Genomic DNA, 21097 nt, shown 5'->3' on the forward strand with positions numbered 1-21097 from the left:
AAAAACACGTCCCTATGAAGTGCAATTTGTTAAGCAGACAACAAGCCCTCAAACAGCTCTTTACTTTGAATAATAATAAAAAGTTCTAAACTTTTGAAGATGGGGAGTGAAAAATGGAAATGCAAAAATAAAAAAGGGCTTGGTTGTTAAGAGGTTCAAAGACATCTGCAATCAAAAACCATCATGATAAAAAGGGGGCACTTACTCATAGATCCAGACACCATGACTGAGGTGGTAAGCTTTTAATATTTGTTACCTACACATGAAATTATGCTAATAAGTCTGAGGGGCTGTAGATTCACAGGCTGTTAACAATAAAAAGAACATGTCTCACCCAACACCTTGCTATCTCCCTGCTCCCTCTGCCTATGTAATCTAGCAGCAACAAGATGTGCAGGGGCCCCCCTACCCCCCACAGGTCCTCTTCTTGCTTCAGACGCTCTTTGGTTCCCCGCGTCTTTCCGTCAGGAAGCGGCTGATGTCATTATGTTTGCCAGCTGTGCACAGGGATCAGAAGAGGAGCTGAACAACCCAAAGAGGAACCGAAGAGGTGCCGCAGCAAAAGGGGACCAGCGGGAGCGTCAAAGGCGAGTACAGTGTTAATTTATTTGTTAATTAAAGGTTTGGCATACTCGGGGCAGGTTCTGGGCAAGCTATATACTGCTGGGGGCTGGGCAGGCTATACTGTATACTGGGTGGAGGCTGTGACCAATGTATACCCTGGGCTTATACTCACGTGAACAGGTTTTCCCAGTTTGTGTTAAATTAATTACCTCGGTTTATACTCTAATATATACATTATTTTTCTTATATGTGTAGGGGGATGTGCTTTAAAACATTTTTCTAATATAGTTTATTAGAGGATTTTGAGAGATTTTATTAAAATCTACCTCGAAAGCTGCCCCTGCCATGCTCTGTAAAAGCCAGTTGCTATCCAGAAGCCGATTGCATGTATATTTACAGCTAAATCTTTCCCTGCACTTAGGAAACTATTATTTAGTTAGACTGTCAGCTCTTAAAGCCAACATCATCAAGTCTCGCATTAGAAATCTGGTGGGAAAGAGGAGAACTGGACAGCAAGTCATCAGTGGTCACTGGATGTTAAGGTCAGAGGGAAACTTTAGATTTATAATGACATTTCATAGTAAAGCTTTAGCTTCCATCTAAAGGTGACACATAGTGACCTCTGATGATGCACTGTCCGGCTCTCCTCTTTGCCGGCAGATCGCTAGTGTGCGACTGGATTATTTCAGCTATCAGAGTTGACAGTCCACATGAAGAATACATTGTTTACTAAGTGCAGGGAAAGATTTAGCGGTAAATATACATGTAGGCAGCAGCAGGGAGAATTTTTCACTCCCCACCTTCAAAAATCTGTAACTTTTTTAATTTTTCCATGTAAAGAGCTCTGCAACAGCTTGTTTTCTGCGTAACAAATTGCACTTCATAGTGTTGGTATTGACTATTCCATGTCGTGTACAGGGAAGCGGGAAACTATCAAATGCAGTGAAAAAAAACAACCATTTCCGTCATTTTCTTGTGGGCTTGGATTTTACGGCTTTCACCGACACGTCCCCAAATGACATGTCTAATTTATTCTTTGGGTCAGTACCATCACAGAATTTTTTGATCAAATTTTTTATTTTGCCATCTTCTGGCACTAATAACTTTTTCATACTTCGGTGAACGGAGCTGTGAGTGGTGTCATTTTGTGCGACTTTTGATGACGTTTTCAAATGGCAAAAAAAGTGCCATTTTTGAATTTGGGCACTTGTAATGAATGGGTAAAAAAGGGATGGTCTCGGGTCTTCGGAAGACCCGAGACTGTCTTGGCGACCGATCGCCGCTCCCCGATAACGTCACGGGGAATGACGATCACTGCCATCTTTTTGAAGCCACCAGCAGCTTTGCTAACACTGATCGAGGGTGTTACCGGGGAGTCTTTGCTGCAGCATGCAGAAAAGACTTGCCAGCTTTGGAGAGCCGTCTCCATGTACCCACACCAGACCCCGAGGGGTCAAGATGCATTGCCATATTTCCTATTCTCTCAACACAAACAATGGGAGGGGCAAAAATATTCAAAACTTACTTGAATTGAATTCAGTATTTTCAAATAAAATGATTTTTTTTTAAAATGTCAATAGAGCTTCTGCCATAGAGGGATCTTGGATAAGTCAGAGGACAAGGTAAGCTGTCAATCATATTCAAGGGACTGCTTTGTGTAGGTGTATAAAAAGACTTTTGCTGCAAACCTATATTACTAAAGACCTTTCCATAGAAGGCTTAGTAGTTGACTGAAAGACATACAACAGTCAGAACCCTTGTTGATCAGCTAAATGCAGTGATATAACACTAGAGATCCACAGAAGCAGCGCTTGTTATTTTCTTTAAGTGCTACACCTGCAGTTCTGCCGTCTAGCCAGTACACTATGTACGCAGCAGTAGTCTTCCTTCTCCGACAATGGTGTAGGGGTGCTGACTGTCAAGCCCCCATCAATCAACTACTAAATGCCCATGATGGACTGATCATTAGTAGTAAAAGTGCTCAGAATAGCTTTTCAAACAAATAACCGATAAGCACTATCATTGCATTGGAAAGAAATTTGTTTTTGATAATACAAATTAGAAAAACAAAATAGGAAAACTAACCAATTTTCACATACAGACACAGAGTAAAATACTCACCTGAAAAGGCAGGTCAATAGCACTGTTCCCAATCTGATTGACGTTTGGCAAAGACCCTCCATAGTACTGCCCGCGGTTCTGTCCCAACTGCAAATATTGGGTCTTCTGTAGCTGTAACTAAAAGTGACATTCATCACTTGAAAGTGCAGAGAGCATTTAAATCAAATGCTTTTGTCATAATTGAATGCTATCCTACTATATATACCTGTGTAAACTAAATAAAAAAACTAATATGTAGTAAAGGCAAATAAAACCATGTAGAAAATGTAATATGTATAAAAACGTACATTAATACAAGTATTCCCAGAATTAAAGCCAAAGTTCAACTTTAGTTGGACAAAGGACAGAAACATTTAACAAAGGCCTGCCTGTAACCTCCAGAAAATCTGATGACCCTCTTTGGATTTCTTCCCACTAGCACTAAAAAGAAGCTTGGTCAAGGTGTTTATGGATGACAAGGAGAACCTTTGAATGATTCCATATATATTCCTCATTTTCAAACTTGTTTTGCACTGCACAGCTTTAGTGTGGTTTCAGTTCAGTGAACAAACAGAAAAGAAGGCATAGGCGTGGGAAAGTTAAAGTGAACTGTTCCTTACTTTCACACCTAGAAACCACAAACAAAAAAGGTAGATGATCTTTGCTAAGAAAATAATAACAAAAACATAACATTTTCAAAGTCAAGAAAATTAGAGCAAATACATATTATGTCAGTAAAGATCAAGAAAAAAAATCCAAAATCATAGAAAATTATACTTTAAACACACAGGCCAACACTGTAAACAACATGTTAAAACCTTAACCCCTTGGTTATAGCTTTGGAGTGCTTTAACATATCCAGGGGATTTTTTGAGATTGTTTTCTCGTGACACATTGTACTTAAATTAGTTTAAAAATGTATATGATATCTTTTGTGTTAAGTTATGAAAAAACAGACATTTGGCCAAAATTTTTGAAAAATTCTTCATTTTCAAAGTTCTAAATTCTGTACTTTTGAAGCAGATAGTCATAGCACCCAAATTCATAACTTGCATTTCCTAAATGTCTGCTTTATGTTTGTATGTTTTTCGACATTGTTTTACTAGATTGTTATGAGGCTCAGAATTCGGTTGCAATTTTTCAAAATTTTTGGAAAATCTCCAAAAACCGTATTTAGATGGACCTGTTCAACCTTCAATTGACTGTGAGAGGCCTAAATAATAGCAAGACTTGTAAATCACCCGATTATGGAAACTACACCCCTCAACATATGAAAAAGCCCTTTTAATAAGTTTATAAACCCTTTAGGTGTTTTATAAGGGTAAAAACAAAATGGAGGTGCAGTCTACAAATTGTAATATTTTTGGACAATACCGTATATGCCGGCGTATAAGACGACTGGGTGTATAAGACGACCCCCAACTTCTGCCCTAAAAATATAGAATTTGGTATATACTCACTGTATAAGACTACCCCTCTCCCAAATGAAAAAAAGTCTGCTTAAAACTTTGCAAAACAAACAAGAGAGCAAGTGCCTGGTGATCATAACTGTAAGCTGCGATATTAATGAAGATCCGACATGCTTCTGTAAGTGCCGCCTGTGACCCCCAGCTCTGTGACGCTGACCGCTGTGACAGGGCGGCTGCATTAGCATACAGCGCGCCGCCCCGTCAGCGCGTACTAAGCCTCTTCTAATGACTGTGAGAGGCGGACTGCCGCGCATGCGCGGCGGTCCCAGGAAGCGGCTCTCTGCGCGCTGACGGGGAAAAAAAAACACCTCACACAGTGCGGCCCCCGTATATCCGGCGTATAAGACGACCCCCCACTGTAGCCATTATTTTAAGGGGTTAAAAAGTAGTCTTATACGCCAGTATATACAGTACATTAATTTTGGCTGGAAAATTAAACATTTACAATGAATTAAATGAAGAAAAAGGCTCTACAAAGTTTGATACCCAATTTCTCCTGAGTACACTGATACCCAATATGTGGTGGTAACCTGCTGTATGGGTGCACGGCTGGGCATAGAATGGAAGGAGGTGCCATCCAGAGCAGATTTGCATTGTCAAATTTCACAAGCTATAATTTTTTTTTTAATTTTTATATATAGGGGCTTATATTTTTGGTCAGAGGAGGTTCATTTTTCTGGTACATAATTTTAGGGCATCTGTAGCTGATGAGAATTTATGATGATGAGAACGCTTTGTTGATGGAGGAAATGAAAAGCAATCAATTTTTGGGAATATTTAAAAAAAAAAAACATTTGAATAAAAATGTTATTTTTATTCTATGGGTCACCGCGATTACGGAAATACCTAATTTATATAATTTTTCTATTTTCTCACAATTTTACTGAATTAAAGATGAATTTAGAAAAAATCTTGTAAATTTAAGCATCACCATCTTTTCAGAAACATAGGGCTAGTTAAAAAAGCTATAAAAGTAAACATTTTTATTATTTGGGGTTAAAAGTCGAAAAAAGTATTTTTGTAATTTATAGTTACATATTTTTTTAGTTTTCAAATAAACTCATGAACATTATTAATAAATACCCATTTTGTTCTGGCCGTTTTGATATATAAAATATGTATAGGGCGACTATGGCGATGCTTTTTGTAGTGTACACATTTTTACTTTTTTTTTAAAAGAAATTTTAGTTTATTCTTTTTCTTTTGCAAGTTTTCCCCTGTAACTGGGGCATCTATAAGAGCCTCAGTTACAGGGGAAATGACCACCTGTTACTGGGGATTCTGATCCTAACTGTACTGGGTCTAATTAGACCCAGCAGCCCTGATTAACTCTTTAGACCATAGAGCGCGTTGCTGTGAGGAGCGGAGAAGGGAGAAGCTGTAATAAACATCCTTTTCCCTAGGGAGGCTAGTGCGGGAACAGTAGAAGACGGCAGCGATGTCTGCAGACCAAGAAGAGTTAATAATAAATTATCTTTTTTTCTGGGGTTTTATTGTTTACCACATTTACCATGCAGGTCCAATAATGATTCTGTTTTATTATACAGATTTTTATGGACACGGCAATAACAAATATGTGTGTGTGTGTATGTGTGTGTGGGGGGAGAGGGGAGGAGGGGTTGTGTATTTCTGCTTTTTTTAATACTTTATTAAGTGTTTGTGTGGGAAGGTGACATTTTAGGGGCTTATATTTTATTTTTTTATTTTAATGTTTTAAACTTAGTTTAACATTTTTTACTCTATACACACTTGAACTAGCGATGCTCTCATTGCTGGTTCAAGTCCAATACACTGCCCTACAATACTGCGTTGTAGAGCAGTATAAACGGCCTGAGAATGCACCCCATTAGTGTCGGGAACATAGGGCAGCCCCGGGGCACTATGCAGACCTCAAGGCTGCCCAGAAGAGGACCGGATCCCCCAGTAAGCGGGTCCGATCCTTAGGGGGAAGACCCTTACACTTGTTAGGAGTTGACAGTCACAAAATATTATACAACAGACACCCGATGCTTCTAGTACCGGCTCCGTTCGTGACTGGTGCCAGAGGCTGGGCGTAAGAGAACGTCCTGGTGCAGGAAAAAACAGTAGGGGTTAAAGGTGTTTTTAAGTTTGAGCAACTTGATTTTATATTTGTAAAATAAGTCAACAGTTTTCAACAATATACTTCCCTTATCAATTCCTCACTGTTTGGAAATTCTTTGGGTGTGCGTTCACACGTGGCACTCTGACTAGGGTTGTACAGATAGCAGAAAAGAGTGCAACTCCAATACTCGGAGAAGTATCAGGATATGATACTTTCAAGAAAAGAAAAAAAAAGTATCATCCAGATTCAATATCTAGGATGCAGTCACATGGGGCGTTTACATTGTGCTTAGATGTCTGTGTGTGCAATAATGAGGTACCGAATCCGCTTGTGCTATGATACGCGTGAGGAGCCTTCCACCCTGGTCAGGGTCTGGATTAGTTGCCTGCCTTATCAGGTCTATTTTATTGATCACCCACTATGTCCTTGGTATTCAAATGTTTATATATATTCGGCATATGTGGCCAGGTCCCGTAGTAATTGCATAGGTTACACCTTTTAAAGGAATTTCATCTGTTATCATGTGTTATGTTTGGTTCTTGACTGAACTGCTATAGCTCTCGAGACTGGCTTATTTAAAAGGTGATCTTTTTGTTGCATACCAGGGACAAGTACATTCTATACAATATTTTCCTGTGGTGGATTCAGTGGTGTTACCAGACCCACTGTTTCCGTTTTTGTTGGGTGCAGATTTGTATTTTTTAATTGTTTTTGGAACGGATATGCATCTGTTTTTTGTCTGTATTTGATAGAAATAAAGATTGCTCTTTTTATGCATTTTGGCTCATATATTAGCACACCCACAGCACAAAGCATGCAATCAGTAATGGAGGTGAAGGTTGTCCTGGTAATGGTAAAATAAAAAGTATAATTCATTTTGAGTCTTATAATTAATACAGTTAAATTGAATTAATAAAAATGTATATGTTTAAAAAAAAGTATAATGTAGCAATATATAGAGAGATCTCTGAGAAGATACATCTCTATATACCAGTGCATTGAGCTTGTGTCACTCTGTGAAAGCTCTAGTCAGAGAAAATCCTCCCATTGACAACCAGTAAAAAAATTATTTCATTGAACAACAGGAAATAATTTAGAGACCTTGAGTCTGGGGAAGCCCTGGAGATGTAGAAACACCATATATGGACAGTTTACCTTATATGCTTGAGTATAAGCCTAGTTTTTCAGCACAAAAAAATGTGCTGAAAAGCCAAACTCGGCTTATACTCGAGTAAAAAATATATAGGTTTTACCAGGTTTTTGTGGTAAAATTAGGGGCCTCGGCTTATACTTGGGTCGGCTTATACTCGAGTATATACGGTATGTTATTTCCCTTATGGTGTGGCTCCTGCTCTGTCGCTAACCCGACCCAACTATACAAAGGATTCCCCGCCCGATGTCTCCTCTGAGGATTCCCCGGCAGACAGATACTAGGAGTCTGTATAACAGCATAAATCATTCAGTACCAAAAATGACAGAACCCCGATATTGAACAGTTCTAAATATGAAAGTATCACACAAGATTCGAGGATTCAATACATTGTGCAACCATAGTTCTGCCACATGCGTTTTCATGTTACTATAAGTAACAAAAAAAATGCATGTGTTCTGACACATACCTCCAAAAGGCATGCACCAGAACGCCACATGTGAATGTACCCCATTGGAAACTTCATTGTTTACTTCAAGTGGATAGAATTCTGCCCGTGGTCATGTCATGTTATGTGACACAGGTGAATGGCTCAACACAGAGCTGATTGTTATTCCTGTTTTTCCATGACATATTGTACTTCATGTTAGTTCAATTTTAGAAATATTTTGGTGATATGTTTTGCGTTTATGAACAAAATAGATATTTTCCGAAAAATTTAGAAAAATTCTTAACTTTTGAAATTAAAAATGTTCTACCTTTGGGGGACTGTCCTCCCAAAAAGTGCTTCGCCATATCCTAAATAAGGACAATCTATTGGAAGCGTTAGAAGGCGGACTATTCCAAACTGTAGATAGGGAGTTAGTGACAATAAAGTGCATAGACAAACTGTGGTGGAAGATGCGCAGCCTGCTAGGGATGGAGGGATATATCTTGCATACTCCCATATGGCCGAATGTCCAATACCCAGAACTAGGTAAGCTCACTCCGTATCCTCAGTGGATAAGTAGGGGAATCACAACTATAACCCAACTATATGAGGATAATACTATGAAGTCCTTCAAACAGTTACACTCTGAGTTTAACCTTCCACACTCATGTTTTTATCAATTCCTCCAAGTGAGGCATGCAATTACTCAACAAGAACGCTCTCAACCAGTTAAGAAGTCAGCCCATAACATAGTAGTGGATATGATAAATAAAGCAGGGGATACGCTGGGTATAATCTCAATTATTTAGTCGTATCTAAGAGACGCTCATATTAAAAAATTCCCTACTGAATTAAAGTCTAAGTGGGAGAAGGATGTGGGAACCATTACTGAAGATCAGTGGCAGGAGGTTCTAGAATCTGCACCCAAAGTGTCGGTTAGCGAGGCGCAGAGATCATCTAACCTATATCTGCTACATAGAGTCTACTTTACCCCTGTCAGGCTGTTTAACATGGGTTATAGAAGCGATGATTGCTGCCCAAGATGCGACGGATCTGGTGTAGATCTTATTCACCTGATGTGGAACTGCCCCAGGTTACGTCGCTATTGGCAGAAGGTTCTTGATCTGATTGATAGGACACGTACTCTACAGTTACCACACGTAATCCTCTTATATGTATCTTAGGTTGTGTGTCAGAGGTGCAGTTGTCTGAGAGTCATAGACTTGCAGTGCAGCGACTGCTCTATATAGCCAAGAAACTTATTGCATACTGAGCCACCACGAACGGGATCGGCACCAGAAGTAGCGACTGTCAGCTGTAACCACGCTCTAAGACTTGTGATCAGCGTAGTCTACCATGACCGCAGCCTGTAAGGGTCCTCCCCCCTATGGATCCAATCCCCTTCCGGCAGCACCGAGGTCTGCCAAGTGCCAGAGGGCTGCCCGATATTCTTGGCAGTCAAACCCCATCCAGGTCTGAACGTAAACTGCCTGCGCAGCGATCAGAGCATCGCTGGTTCACGTTTGTATAAATAAAAAATTGTTAAAAGCAGTAAAGTTTAAACAGAATAAATAAAAATAAGCCTCTAAAATGTCACTTTCCCATGCAAACACTTAAAGGGGTATTCTCATCGGGGCATTTAAATTTAATTGAATTCATTTGCCACATGTAAACATTTCTTCAATTGGGTTTTATTAAAAAAAAAATGTTCCTGAGTGAAGATAATTTCTCATAAATGTAGCCATGTTGTCCCTTAGAAACGAGATAGCTTCCTCGCATACGACCACCTCACATTTTGGCAGCAGTGGCCAGACATGCGCTATTGAGTCCTGCCTGCGTTCATTAGCACAGGACGGCTGTAGGATATGCAGTAACTCCCAAACATTTCATATACAAAAACTTTTTGTTTCTTTGTGCAATTGCTTCAGCAGAGGTGGCCATATCCAAGGAGTCAGTCTTGTTTCAAAGGGACCATATGACTACATTTATGAGAAATTATCTTCACACAGGAACATTTTTTTTTAATGACATCTAATTGAAGAAATGTTTATATATGGCAGATTAATGAAACTTAATGTGAATGCCGAGACGAGAATACCCCTTTAAGAATTAAAAAAAAACACACAAAAAAACAAAAACAAAACACAGCACATATTTGGCATTGCCGCGTCCATAACAATCTGTATAATAAAACAATTATTACTGGACCTGCATGGTAAACAGCAGGAAAAATGGTGATGCTAAAATTAACAAGATTTTCTCCAAATTAGTTTTTATTCAGTAAAAATGAATAAAATGCACAAAACCCCCACATATTTGGTATTGCTGCGTCCATGACAATCTACTAAACCAAGAGATTAGCACCAAATAATGAAAAAACATTTGTCCATACGTTCTTTTACATGAACCCACTCCATTCCTAGCTACACAAAACCTTAAAGAGCACATGAGTGATATCTGGTCCATATATACTTCATTACACCGTTTAAAATTTGAAACTTCTTTAATTGATCGATACCATCTAAAAACATCAATGTAACAGTATGACTACAATATATTGTCCTCGGGATTCCACTATTGCATCCACGCAACACAGATCAGCAATTGGGCAATGTAAACCCAGGTATCATAACATGTATAGGTTAATGAAAAAATCCTATAAAGTGCCTGTGCAAAAAAAGAGTTAATAATCCAACCTAACATGGAGTTCTAACATTATGGTAAAGTGCTATGTGCCTTTCCTAACAAGATAATGGCAGAATCAGCTTACCCATGCTGTGTGTGGCGGGACATTACTGCGTGGGGGATATCAGTGGGGGGTTGTGTAGGGTACATTACAGGGGGTAACAGTGTGGGGCATGTTACTGGGGGATGTGTGGGACACATTTCTTGGGGTGTGTTCACACTAGGCACTAGAACAGGCCTTGTTTGATCTCATTTGCGTTTCCAGTGAAAAACATGTGATGGGTAACAAGCTCCTGGTGTTGTTTAAATGCAAGGCAAACGTGTCAGCGCGGCCTTACAGTATTTGGGGGAGATTGTTAGGAGCAGGAGGAGGAGAACACTGTCAGGGAACCAAGATGTAGGGACAATGATAAACATAAGATGTGGTGATGCCTAATGGAGAAGATGGAGGACATGTCACCTGTAGACACTGAATGTAACAAGTAGAGATTGCTCCTGTGTTTCTGTAGCTATATATAAAGTACCGTCAGTAAAGTTGTTATTGGCACAGCCAATGTACAGGAGGGGGCATTACTGTAAGAGCACATACATATGCACATACATACGCTACATATGCATTGGGGCTCGTGCCCCGAATCTTTTATAACCCTAGCAACGCCCCTGGTTGTGGGTAATTATTTCAGTGAGGAAATGTGCAGTGATGGCAGTTCCAAACATCATTACTATGGTAACAGAGCAAGACAGGCCGTTATATATTATCACTGGGAGCAGAGCATAAGAGGGAGGTGCTGTTACTAAGAAATACGGAATCATGGGATTTGGACCTGTAGATGGCGACCATCTTTGAAATAACGCCGTCTACTTTAGAAAGACCATACTTTGTGAATCAAAAAGCAAACTATTAAAGCTCCATTTTGTTGTTAATGACAGTTCTATTTTACTCATTTATAGCATTATGGGACTTTCATATTCCCAGAATACCACTTTAACCCTTTAACGATGAGGCCCTTTTACATTTTTGAATTTCCGTTGTTTACTCCCCACCTTCAAAACTCCATAAATGCAAAGAGTTGTATGAGGTATTGTTTTCTGCCTAATAATTTGCACTTCATAGTGATATGTAGTAGTGATTCCATGCCATGTACTGGCAAGCAAGAAAAAAAAATACCGGCGGTCCCCTACTTAACACCTGACTTACATACGACCCCTAGTTACAAACGGACCTCTGGATTTTGGTAATGTACTGTACTTTAGCCCTGGGCTACAATAAACAGCTTTAAAAGTTATCAAAGGTGTCTGTAATAAAGATTTATTGTTAATCCTGGTTCTTATGACAATCCAACATTTTTAAAATCCAATTGTCACAAAGACCAAAAAATTTTTGTTTGGGGTTACAATTATAAAGTATACAGTTCCGACAAACTCAACTTAAGAACAAACCTACAGAAGCTATCTTGTATGTAACCGGGGGACTGCCTGTATCCAAAATGCTGTGAAATTGGTGGGAAAAGAAATTTGCACAGTTTTCTTGTGGGCTTGGATTTTACCGCTTCTACTGTGCTCCCCAAATGACATGTATACTTCTTTCTTTGGTGCGATCATGGATATACCAAATTTGTATATGTTTTACAATGTTTCCCTACATTTACAAAAATTGTATCAAAAAAATTCTTAATTTTGCCATATTATGGCACTGATAACTTTTTCATACTTCGGTGTATGGAGCTGTGGGTGGTGTCATTTTTTGCAATTTTCGATGATGTTTTAGATGCTACAGCCTTTTTATTGAATTTTTTTTATATTTTTCAAAATGGCAAAATAGTGGGCGCTATTTTCCGTTACAGGTTAAACATCGTGAAAAAAACTTGTTATATTTTGATAGATTGGACATTTTGGGACATGGCGATACCTAACATGTCTATGATTTTTACTGTTTATTTATATATATAGCTACAGTATGGTAGTACAGGCGGTCCCCTACTTATGGACACCTGACTTACAGACCTCTAGTTAAAGACGGACCCCTCTGCCCACTGTGACCTCTGGCGAAGCTCTCTGAATGCTTTGCTATAGTCCCAGACTGCAATGATCATCTGTAAGGTGTTTGTAATGAAGCTTTTTTGATAATCCTTTGCAATTACAGCAAAAAAAATGTGAAACTCCTATTGTAACTGGGGCAAAAAAAATTTATCTGGATTGACAATTACGGTATAAAATATACAGTTTCGACTTTCATACAAATTCAACTTAAAGGGGTTATGCCACCATGTTGAATATATTTATTTTAAATTAATGATCTTCAGAGTTATTATTGCCATTAGAATCTATTAAAAATGATGCTCCCTTATTGTACATGAAATCTTTAACCTTGTGTACAACTCCCTCTACTGGTTGCTCTGTCCGACCTCTGGGTTTCCTCTTTAGGCCGATCATGCGCAGAGGAGTCCTAGCAGGCATGTTGCTTATACAGTAGATCCCTCCGCCAGCCTGCCTCATCACTTGTCTCTGCAGTAACTCAGCAGAAAGCGTGTGACATACCAGCTACAGTGGCTTCATGCTCATTATCAGTATTTCACCCCTTATGTGAGATGGGAGAATCCTCTGACTCTCTGCATCTCCATGTCATTACTTCCTCTGCTCCGATCAGAAGCCCCGCCCATCAGTCCTCACTGCAACATGTGTAAGGTAAATGCACATGTGCAGCTATGTGTAATGTGTAGGGATAACTCATGCCCATTACCTTCACATCCAGAGATGCCCCAATCACTAGTGTTCCTGCTGCTGTGCAGGGAAAGCAGAGCAGCCATAACTTCCTTTCCATACAGAGAACTTCTCAGTGTCCAGAAAGGTTGTTTACACTGTGTCTCTGTGCTGTGTGATGCAGATAGGAGGCTGATATGGGCATGTAATGCAAGTGTCCTTTTGTGTGCCATGCTCACAGGTGCACAATGCCAGCTTCTGCATATGTATTGTATGTTTGTGTGTTTATATCTATGAACTTAAATACACTATAAAGTACATATATGTGTGTGTGTAAGTTTGTATTTATGTTGACTTAAGGTTTCTTCACTGCTGTAGCACCAATAGCAGATCATGAGCACATGATCTCAAGACACAGTCTTGTCACATGAACTTTGAATGAAATTTTACATATTTAGCATTAAAACCCCCTATGTATCAACCCATATTTAAATCTGCACCCCTCAAGCTATCAGAAACAGCTTTTACGAAGATTGTTAACCCCTTGAGATCTTCATAGTAATCAAATCAAAATGGAGGTGAAATTTAGAATGGTCAATTTGTGCCGGTTATACGTTCATTTAGCCCTAAAATTTACACATTTCCAAAAGATAAAAAAATAAAATCCACCATATAATTTGTTCTGCAATTTCTCCCGAGTGCAGAGACCCCCCTCATGTGGCCATGACTTGTTTTATGGGCGCACAGCGAGGCGCAGAAGGGAAGCTGCCAGGATTTTAGTTTCCTCATTGGCCCCTTTTGTAGGCTATCAATTTTCGCTTTTACGTTATTGGGGCCGTGTGACGGCATTTTTTTTCCGGGATGAGATGCTTTTTCCAGTGTTACCATTTTGGGGTTGGTATCCCCTACTGTTGAAAATTTAGAACTTTTTTTTTGAGGGAAGGAGTAAAAAATATTCAATTCTGTACTGGATTTTTTCCTTTTTTTTAATCCCCCCCCCCCCCCCCACCGTGTTCACCGTTTAGCCTAATAATCATGTTATCTTTATTTTACGGGTCGATTCGTTTACGGGGATACTGGACATGAATATTTTTTCTTACGTTTTACTAAATTTGCCAAATAAAACCCTAATGTGCATTGCCATCTTTGAAGTGGCATAACATTTTTACTTTTTTGACTAAGGAGCTGGTTGATGGCTTGTTTTTTGCGGGAGATGTACTTTGCACCAGTATCATTCTGGAGTATATATGTTTTTTAGAACACTTTTTATTACATTTTTTGTGGGATTCAATAGGTAAAAATAATAATTTTTGCCGGGTTTTTAAGTTTTTTTTTAACAGCGTTCATCATCTGATTGCTTGTTCATGATAATACTCTGCAATGCTCATGTATTGCAGGGTATTAGCAGTGTCAGCCTATGCACATGCACAGACGCCAACTTTCAGGCACTGCCTTCAGGCATCTCTGGAGTCCCGATCGGACCCCAGAGATGCCATAGTAACGATCAGTGAGCCCCAAAAACAGAGGGGGGGGGGGTATGTTAGATGCCTTGGTCGTGCTGACCGCAGCATTTAATGTGTTACACTGGGGTGCCGACTAATAGTCACAGCCGGCACCCCGTGTTTCCCGATGCCGGTTCAGCTCAGATCTTGAGCTGAACCGGCATCGGCTCAGCGTCCGAAATATCGGACGCTGAGCGCCAAGTCACCGCGCTCAGCGTCCGATATATCAGACGCTGAGCGTTAACAGGTTGAGGAATGCGTTTTTTTGAATGTTCTTTGAACGCATCCAGAAATTGCCACGTGTGAACACACCCCATGACTGTCAAGTATTCCTGTGACGTCACTGGATCCTGTGAAAACAGTGGATCCTGTTGCCATGAGATCATAGTTTTGCGTGTACTATATTTAACAAAAGGGAACACACACATATTATTTAGTATATTAGTGCCATAGTAAAAATAAACTGTCAAAAAACCTAATAAAAGTAAATTAAAAAATCTGCCCAAGCTTCTAATTAGGCGAGTGCAGCACCCACTGGCCTCTTGTAGATACATGAAGGCAGCATGCACTCCTATGGGCGTGTTCACACGTTGCGTTTTCATTGTGTTTTAAAACGCATTACAATAGCTGAGGAGAGGTGATTTGCCTGATTACATTACTGTTAACATTGGCATTTACAAAACACATTGTAAACATGTTAACGTGTGCTTTACCATAGCATTAACAAATGTAAACAGTAATTAGGCAAATCGCGTCTCCTCAGCTGTTGTAATGTGTTTTAAATGCAATGAAACTGCAACCAAAACGCAACGTGTGAATGCGCCCTTAGGAATGCTGCCTGCCTTTCTTCATGTAGATAGAAGATGATGAGATTTCAGATGCTATGGTAATCATGTTTTTATTGCTGCTAATCAAATCTTGTCACAGTTTAAGCTTTTTAACTGCTTTGAAAAAATGATAGTTGAGCTGTGAGCGGTTGTTATTAATGAGGCCCATATAAATATATATTTTAGGTAAAAGTTATTGGATTTATCAGAAGAGAGCAAAACTGTTCTAGTTACTGATGACAACTAATCGGATCTCAGCTTTCAGTTTCCTCACTTAGTTTGTAAAATAAAACTTGATCTCTGCTTGGTTGCCATGAGCAACTAGAACAGTTTTCTTCTCACACTTGGATAAATCTTCACCTTATGGTGACAAGGATAAGAAGGGAAAGGGGAAAGAGTGTCAGGGCTTTGGCAGAGAACATGCAGCATTTCCATGATATTTACTGTAATCCTGATGTAGTGGGGATCAGTAAGTACAGGGACTATTTGAACACAACAGGGGGAAGAAGACTGCAAGCTGTGTTGTCAAGGTGGGGGATGGCCACAGAGAGAAGAACCTGCAAAGGATTATGGGTGAAACTGCCTCTTAGTGCTGTGCATGTGCCTTCTTGGCCCCTCCCACATTTGTTTCTGTGAGACTCACAATAGAGGCCGAACAAGCACCAAGATAACAAATAAATACCTATTTTTTACTTCAGTTAACCATTATTGATATTTTTCTGAATATGTAGTGCTTTTGGGGTGATTTTAAAAAGAAAGTTATGTCATGGCATAACCCCTTTAAGAACAAACCAATGGAACCCATCTTGCACATAACCCAGGGACTGACTGTATATGGGGATTTTCCTCCTCATTCATTACAATGTGCAAGTCTCGAGGCTGTTATGGCAACCGATCGCCAACCCCCAATGATGTCATGCCTCCAGGAATGAAATGCCCGCGGGAGCTTTGCCGGAGGCATTTAAAAGGTTAGCACCAGCGATCGGTGGCAGCAACATGCAGCAAACGCCCACCTTGTATGGAGAGGTGAAATCTTCTCGCCTGATGATTGAGTACAAAAGCTGTGAGCCACTCATAAGGCCTCAGTATGCACAATTGCAGGAGAAGAATTTTAAAAGTTCTCTTTAGATAGTATTATACATTAATCAAGTTCACAGCTGCACCACTTTAAGAAGTTTAGTTTGGGTGCTCGCCCTTCTCAGTGGTTTGACTCTCCACCTCTGCATACATACATACAGCTGCGACACAATCTGGCGCATGTGTGTAGACACCTTCTATCATGAGGACTAACTACAGATTCCGCCATGTTGCTTGTGGGCAATAGTGCCCTAACTCCAAAGCCTTATGTTCAGGATTGTTCCAAGCACCGCTTAGCTGTATAAAACAGTCAAACGTGCTACACCAATTTTCCTTACACTCATTACACGGACACTGCTCTGTTCCTTGTCCTCTTTTGGGTATCCTTTGGGGGCAATCTCCATAGGGGGGATTTCTAAACTACAAAAGTTCACATCAGGAGACATTTTAGATATTTCCGATTAAACTGGTTACACAAGTTTTCATATCCTTCATGGGAGGACACCGTTACGGGAGACGCTATCTTGTTGTCGTTGTGCCGGTACTCTAAGTGAATTTCATTTGTGTACATAAACATCTTTAATGTTGTGTCTGGAATAAATAATAAACAAAGTTTACCACATTGGGCATCCCCACATATGGGGTATCTTTTCAAAAGACAAAAAAAAAAAAAAAGGTTACTCTTTAGTATTGGCCAGTGTTTTTTTAATAATATTCTCCTACCGGTGACCTAAAAATCTAAGATAGATTAGTACATGCGGATGTAGGCACAAAAAAGATATCAAAACAAAGCTACTTAACAACTGAAAGATGTGGCAGTTTTCCGTGCTTAAACTGCATTAATTGCAGCTACATGATGAAGGTCACCCATTTCATACATCCCAAAACGGGGGAACAGTTTGAGATAAAACACCGACTAAACTGTAACTCAGAGTATATAGGTTTTACAATGCCCATGTAAATTTATCTACGTAGGGGAAACAACACTGGAATATGTGGGGATGCCCAATGTGGTAAACTTTGTTTATTATTTATTCCAGACACAACATTAACCCCTTAGCGCTCTGCGCCGTAGCTGTACTGCGCTGAGTCCCGCGATTAGTGCTCAGCGCAGTACAGCTACTGCGCAGAGCCGATGCCGGTTCAGCGCTGTATAGCAGCCGAACCGGCACCGTTAGCCGCGGGATTTCAGCGGTAATTTACCGCTGACATCCCCGGCTAACACCCGCGGTCGGAGTGGGTCGACCGCGGCATTTAACATGCCTTCTGGGTGTCTTTACTCCACGATCGGCCCCCCCGCACCGTTTTCGGGGGGGGGGGGGGGCGATCGCTGTTTTGGCTCCTCTGGGGTCCGATCGGGACCCCAGAGAAGCCTGGAGGGTTTACCTTTAAGATGGCGTCTGTGACGTCATCTTAAAGGCAAAGTGTCAGCCTATGCATCTGCATAGGCTGGCACTGATAATACCCTGCAATACATTAGTATTGCAGAGTATTATCAAGAACAAGCAATCAGATGATTGCTTGTTCATATCCCATGGTGGATCATGTAAAAAATGTACAAAATAATGTTTTTCAATAAAAAATTACTTTATAAATCACTAAAAATGCCCATAAGCCCCAAAACATATAAAGAGACATATAACGGTCAAAAAAGTCTAAATCATAACACAAACCCCACATATATAGTATCACCGCGTCCGTAACAATCCATAGAATAAAACTAAATAACTATTGAACCCATATGATGAACGCCGTAAAAAAAAACGCCAAAAACCCGCCAAAAATTATGATTTTTACCTATTATATCTCACTAAAAATGCAATAAAAAGTGATCAACAAAACATATGTACTCCAGAATGATATTATTGCAAAGAACAACATGTCCCGCAAAAAACAAGCCATCAACCAGCTCTGTAGCCAAAAACGTAACAATGTTATGCCACTTGGAAGACGGCGATGCAAAAATGATAGATTTTTCCCCACATTAGGGTTTTATTTGGCAAATTTAGTAAAACATAAGAAAAAATATTCATGTCTGGTATCCCCGTAATCGTATCGACCCATAGAATAAAGATAACAGGATTATTAGGATATACGGTGAACACGAAAAAAAATAAAAGTAAAAAATCCAGTACAGAATTGATGCTTTTCTACTCATGACCTCAAAAAAAGTTCCTAAATTTTCAACAATAGGTGATACCAACCCCAAAATGGTAACACTGGAAAAAGCATCTCGTCCCGCAAAAAAAATGCCATCACATGACCCAAATAACGGAAAAGCGAATATTTTATAGCCTTCAAAAGGGGGCAACGAGAAAACTAAAATCCTGGCAGCTGCAGGGTGCTCCTTTCCTTCTGCGCCTCGCTGTGCCCCCATAACACAAGTCACGGCCACATGTGGGGGGTCGCTGCACTCAGGAGAAATTGTAGAACAAATTTTATGGTGAGTTTTCTCTTTTTATCTTTTGGAAATGTGTAAATTTTAGGGCTAAATGAACATATAACCGACAAAATTTGACCATTCTAAATTTCACCGCCATTTTGATTCAATTACTATGAAGATCTCAAGGGGTTAACAATTTTTGTAAGTGCTGTTTCTGATAGTTTGTGGGGTGCAGATTTGAAAATGGGATGGTTATATATGGGGTTTTGTAGCTAAATATGTAAAATTTGATTTCAAACAGTATTTATCCCCAAAATAGTCAATTCCGAAAATACGGAAAATCGCTATTCGATTTGTAGTCCGCGTGACGTCAAAATAAATTATCCAAACATTTCAAAAATTATGAAAATGTAAAGTAGACAAATGGGAAATGTTATTCTGCAAGTTATTTAGGTGGTAAATCTATCTGCCTGAAAACGCGGTGATTTAGAATTTCGAAAATGGCAAATTTTTCTAAAAATTCATCATTTTTTTCTTTTTTTTGTAAATAAGCGCAAAACTTATCAGCCAAAATTTACCACTAAAATGAAGTACAACATGTGGGGAAAAAACAATCTCAGAATCGCTTTGATAAGTAACAGTGTTCAAAAGTTATTACCACAGGAAGAGACACTGGTCAAATTTCAAAAAAAAGTTGCGAGCCTTAACCTGCAAACAGGCTGCGTCCTTAAGGGGTTAAAGATGTTTATGTACACAAATGAAATTCACTTAGAGTACCGGCACAACGACAACAAGATAGCGTCTCCCGTAACGGTGTCCTCCCATGAAGGATATGAAAACCTGTGTAACCAGTTTAATCGGAAATATCTAAAATGTCTCCTGATGTGAACTTTTGTAGTTTAGAAATCCCCCCTATGGAGATTGCCCCCAAAGGATACCCAAAAGAGGACAAGGAACAGAGCAGTGTCCGTGTAATGAGTGTAAGGAAAATTGGTGTAGCACGTTTGACTGTTTTATACAGCTAAGCGGTGCTTGGAACAATCCTGAACATAAGGCTTTGGAGTTAGGGCACTATTGCCCACAAGCAACATGGCGGAATCTGTAGTTAGTCCTCATGATAGAAAGTGTCTACACACATGCGCCAGATTGTGTCGCACGGCAGGCATAGTAGGGGTGTAATGGGAATAGGGAGATTTGATTGGCTGGTTCTACCAGGAAGTGTTTCTACATTAGCAGACATGCGTAGTGGGAGTATTAGGACGCCGGGGAGCATGATCTAAGAGCCGTGTAGTGTGTCAGGTACAATCCTTCACTTGCACTATATAAGTTATGTTTTATGAATTTGATAAATGTCACTGCTGGAAAGTAAAACTGAATGTACACATTATGATCACATGGAATATGTATTGCTTTGTTGATATATGCATTTGATCACATGATAATGTCACATGATTGTAAGAGACTTGTATATAAGAATGAACTTGTATCCTTGGCACTTGGCTTGAGAAAGGATTCTGAAGAGGATCCGAAACGTAGCACTTGGGTGAATAAAGTACCCACTCTTTTTTACATTGTGGTGTGCAGCCTATTTTTTACTTTTAGATAGTATTATAGATACCATAGATGTTGTTTCAGACTCATTCCAAACACGGGGCAAATGTCTGAAAAGAAACCCTCCCTTTATTAACAGATCTGGATGCCCTGGATTAACCCTTTAAGGTCTATAAAAATCTAAAAATCTATAACTTTTCTGCATAACATATTTTACTTTTCAGTGGTGTTATTTATTATTCCAGGTCAGGTACAGGGTAGCTGGAAAAAAATTCCAAATGTGAGGAAATTGGTGAAAAAACGCATTTGCGTCACTTTCTTACAACTTTCACCGTGCACTTAAAATGAAATGGGTCGGTATGATCGTGGTGATACCAAATTTATGCAAGTTTTATTGTGTTTTAATACATTTTCACAAATTATCGTATATACTCGAGTATAAGCCGAGTTTTTTATAAGCACAAAAAGGGCTGAAAAACTCGAACTCTGCTTATACTCGAGTCAATGAAAAAAAACTCTGTACTCACCTTTCCGAAACGCCCCCCGCAGGTCTTCAGCTTCGGCACACACTACAAC

General features: G+C 39.6%; 1 protein-coding gene across 3 annotated transcripts in view; it reads right to left on the bottom strand.

Annotated features, from left to right (window-relative positions):
* Positions 1–21097, bottom strand: part of CRTC1 (CREB regulated transcription coactivator 1) — a 107812-nt gene that overhangs the window by 74228 nt on the left and 12487 nt on the right. For 2 of the 3 annotated variants that reach the window (XM_072112373.1, XM_072112378.1), the window contains exon 2: positions 2686–2802. The exons of the other annotated variant lie outside the window; for it this stretch is intronic. In XM_072112373.1, the coding sequence (XP_071968474.1) occupies positions 2686–2802 (117 nt within the window). The remainder of the gene's footprint in view (positions 1–2685; positions 2803–21097) is intronic. 3 annotated transcript variants of the gene reach the window in all.

Source organism: Engystomops pustulosus, chromosome 1 (assembly GCF_040894005.1).
Source record: "Engystomops pustulosus chromosome 1, aEngPut4.maternal, whole genome shotgun sequence".
NCBI classification, from domain to species: Eukaryota; Metazoa; Chordata; class Amphibia; order Anura; family Leptodactylidae; genus Engystomops; species Engystomops pustulosus.